The sequence below is a fragment of the Trachymyrmex cornetzi genome, unplaced genomic scaffold, assembly GCF_001594075.2.
Source record: "Trachymyrmex cornetzi isolate Tcor2-1 unplaced genomic scaffold, Tcor1.1 scaffold282, whole genome shotgun sequence".
NCBI classification, from domain to species: Eukaryota; Metazoa; Arthropoda; class Insecta; order Hymenoptera; family Formicidae; genus Trachymyrmex; species Trachymyrmex cornetzi.
Genome location: NW_017297505.1, coordinates 120,912 through 124,106, shown reverse-complemented (window position 1 = coordinate 124,106; position 3,195 = coordinate 120,912). Strand labels below are relative to the sequence as shown.

The following is a 3,195-nucleotide window of genomic DNA, read 5'->3' as shown; positions in this document are numbered from 1 at the left end:
CTATCGAGATAAGCTATATAATGAGTGTTTTGCATCGCGGTTTATCATTTACAACGATTATGCTACCTAGAATTTTCACCGTTTAAGAAAATGATCCTTGACGAGAGCGATTATCGCATCATCGCACAGATAAATGATAAACAATCGAATACAGCTATGAGAGGATAATGCTGTATAATTAGAAGGTATACTTACGTTAAACAGCTTCGGTTCTGCACGCGAATAGCCAGTTGCAGGTAAAAAGTGAGCTATTGCAGCTATTCACAATAACAGCGCATACTATTGTTGTACTTTTATTTCGTAACAGGTAAAATGTCAATGACAACAAAACACACAAGGTTATTATCATTGTCATCGTTATTATTATCAAATACATTAATAGGGTATTAAAAATAAAGGGACGCGATCGTTGGATTGTGGCGGCGCGTTGACGATCACGTGCCCTGGAAGAGAGCTCACAATATTTACAGAAATGAAATGAGTATTATTTTCAATTTGTCGTACACGTCCATATGTTTGGCGTGCGTGTAAGACGTGCTGCGATGCTGCAGGCGTCGACGACGCTTTGAAAGATATCGAAAAGTGCGTCCACTTTGTAGGAACTCTTTCTTGAACGTCGTTTGTAGTCCTCCAAATTATCATAACGACGAAATCAAAACTCGTAGAGTACCGAAGGAGTTATCAAGATATGACGCATTTTTCGGTGTCCCTCTGAGCTTGATTTGGTGACGACGAGGAAGCGGGTGCGCGTTTCCGCGCGCACGCTACCGCGTCGTTTGGCACGTAAGAAATCCGAACGCCGCCGTAGGCTCGTCGTGGTGGTAGTGCGTAAGCCGCGGCCTCGTCCGAGCTGCTGGATGAGCTGCACGTCGAGCAACAGCTCTCGGCGTCGTCATCTTCGCCGTCCATTCTCGACCTAGACGTGCCTGCCGTTCCTGCAAAGATATGTTTTAATAAATAAGAACAGAATTCATTTAACAAGGATGCTGACATAGATAAGAGTCTTTAAATATTAATTTACGTCTCTTTAAAAGATGAAAGATAAATAGGTCGAATTTTAGTAAGGCCATTAACTTTACATATATTACGGGTTATTTTTATATACCAATGCTTTTTTGTTCAAAATGGGTGTTCGAGATGATCTTGGTTATGACTGTGGATTTTGTTCTCAAAATCTTAATCATATTTTTTGAGCTTGTCCTAATTATGAGAATTATAAAACTGAGTTGAATCAATCTTTGATTGATTAAAAATTTTTTCCTCCATATTCTATAACGACTATAACACATGTGGCTGCTAAGGCAAATGTTAAAGCTTTAAATTTTTTAATATTTATTTATAAGTCTTATTTTCAGGTCGGTGGCCGGTTTCAACTAAAGTCGAATCTTGAGGTCTCTGATTTCATTGAGTGAAGTCGCTGTTTTGGCGTCAGGACTCCGGAAATTTCAAGTTTTTGTGAAATATTTACGTGTGGCCTCTGCTCCCCGAAGAAGCATATACTGGATCAAAAGATCCATCTTATCGCATGGTACTATGACCCTGATAAATGGCTTGGAAAGCCATACAAGAGTGTAAAGAAAAAGAAATCATCCATCAAAATACAAATCCATACTTTTTTTTTAGACAAGTAACTTTGGTCTTGGTTAAAACTTCGGGATCTGATAGACTATCTGAAAAATATATGGAACAGCGTTGCGTCTATCTAATTAAAGTTATTATTGAGCGTTATTAATTTATTGCGAACATCGTTATAGATTATATTCAATATCTGTGTAATTTTAATTTTATACTTAATTAACCTAATTCTGACATTCTTGTAATACTGAAGGTCTAATTTAAAATATAATTATTTAAGCCATATCAATATCTGGCGTTCGTGGTTCATGCCTTTATGAGTATATTGTTTTACATTCTTGCCACGTTATAACCTATTTCGTTTAGATAAGGATTTTACGCACCCCAAGACGTGCTAGCAACCTCCTCGGGCTGTAGACTTCTTGATCGTGACACGTTTGTTCTCGACAGCGACGTGGGCGAGGGCGACGATGACGAATTCCGGTCGTTTGTCGGCGAGAGAGGGATGCGCGACGTCGCGCTGTGATCATTGACGTCTAGATCCCCCTGGAATCGGACGCGTCTCGACGTCGGCGTCGGCGGATCCGTCTGACTGGCTCCAATCCCGGGATTGGTCGGTGATGTCGCCGGCTCTTGCGACAGTACGCCGGCGGACGCTGCGCCGGCGGTCGATGTTGACATTGGTGCTGATGCTCCCGACGATGGCCGCGGAGGTGGCGGCAGTTCCGGCATGCTCGAAGCGTGAATAGGTGTGCAATTCTGGATGCATCTCAAAGGCTCCCGATCCCGCGCTTGCATCAGCCTGCAATACAATTGCGATTTATGTGTTAATCATGGGCGGCGACTCCAGTATGGTTGGTATGGAGTACTCCATAAACTGAATGATTCAAAATCCTGATAAATCGGGCAGATAAGGATATAACGCAGTTGTTGGAGCGTAATCAAAAAATAATTTTAACCAATACAGATCTTGATAGCATGTATTTCCATAAAAAACGAACGTTTCTTTTTTAGAGTCATCATCAGCGTTAATACAGATCTTCAAAAGTATTAGACATCACTCATGCATCAATAACAGCCACTAAAGAATTGAAAGATCCTAAGTGAGGTGCATGAAATTCATTGCAATCTTACACAATTCATTTCTGGAAACAATGTGAAAAGGTGCCGTGTTATTGGCAATTTATAAATACTAATGAAAATAAGTGGCTTACCATTTGATGTTGAGAAATGTGATTATAGGAACAAAAACAAATAATAATAAGAATTAAGTCCAAGAATTCGTGCAATAAATGTTCTGATTGCGAGTTAGTCGTATTGTTAAGAGCTTTAGATTGTTTGTGAACTAACGCTTTCAATCTTAAGTTAATCATCTCAAAAATAAAATCAATGATTCAATGTATGGAATTTCATATCTGTATGATATTTGGTCGGGGAGAAATTTAGAAATTTAGAAATTATAAATTATAATCTAGAATTTTTATTATTTTTATTATATATATTATTCGTTATTTTAATTGTTACAAAATTTTTATTATATATTTTTTACTTAGTAACTAGATATCATATAATTTTTTATTATTACGACTGAATAATTTGTTTGCTGCTTGTTAAATCTTA

The 3,195-nt window shown here is 38.3% G+C and overlaps 1 protein-coding gene across 1 annotated transcript in view; it reads right to left on the bottom strand.

The window, feature by feature from the left end:
- Positions 1-308: 308 nt before the first annotated feature.
- Positions 309-3,195, bottom strand: part of LOC108762219 (protein prickle) — a 19,943-nt gene continuing 17,056 nt past the window's right edge. Inside the window, exons 7-8 of the mRNA XM_018509123.1 lie at positions 1,959-2,377; positions 309-935 (exon numbers count right to left, since the gene is read on the bottom strand). Of these exons, the coding sequence (XP_018364625.1) occupies positions 682-935; positions 1,959-2,377 (673 nt within the window). The 3' untranslated portion in view covers positions 309-681. The remainder of the gene's footprint in view (positions 936-1,958; positions 2,378-3,195) is intronic.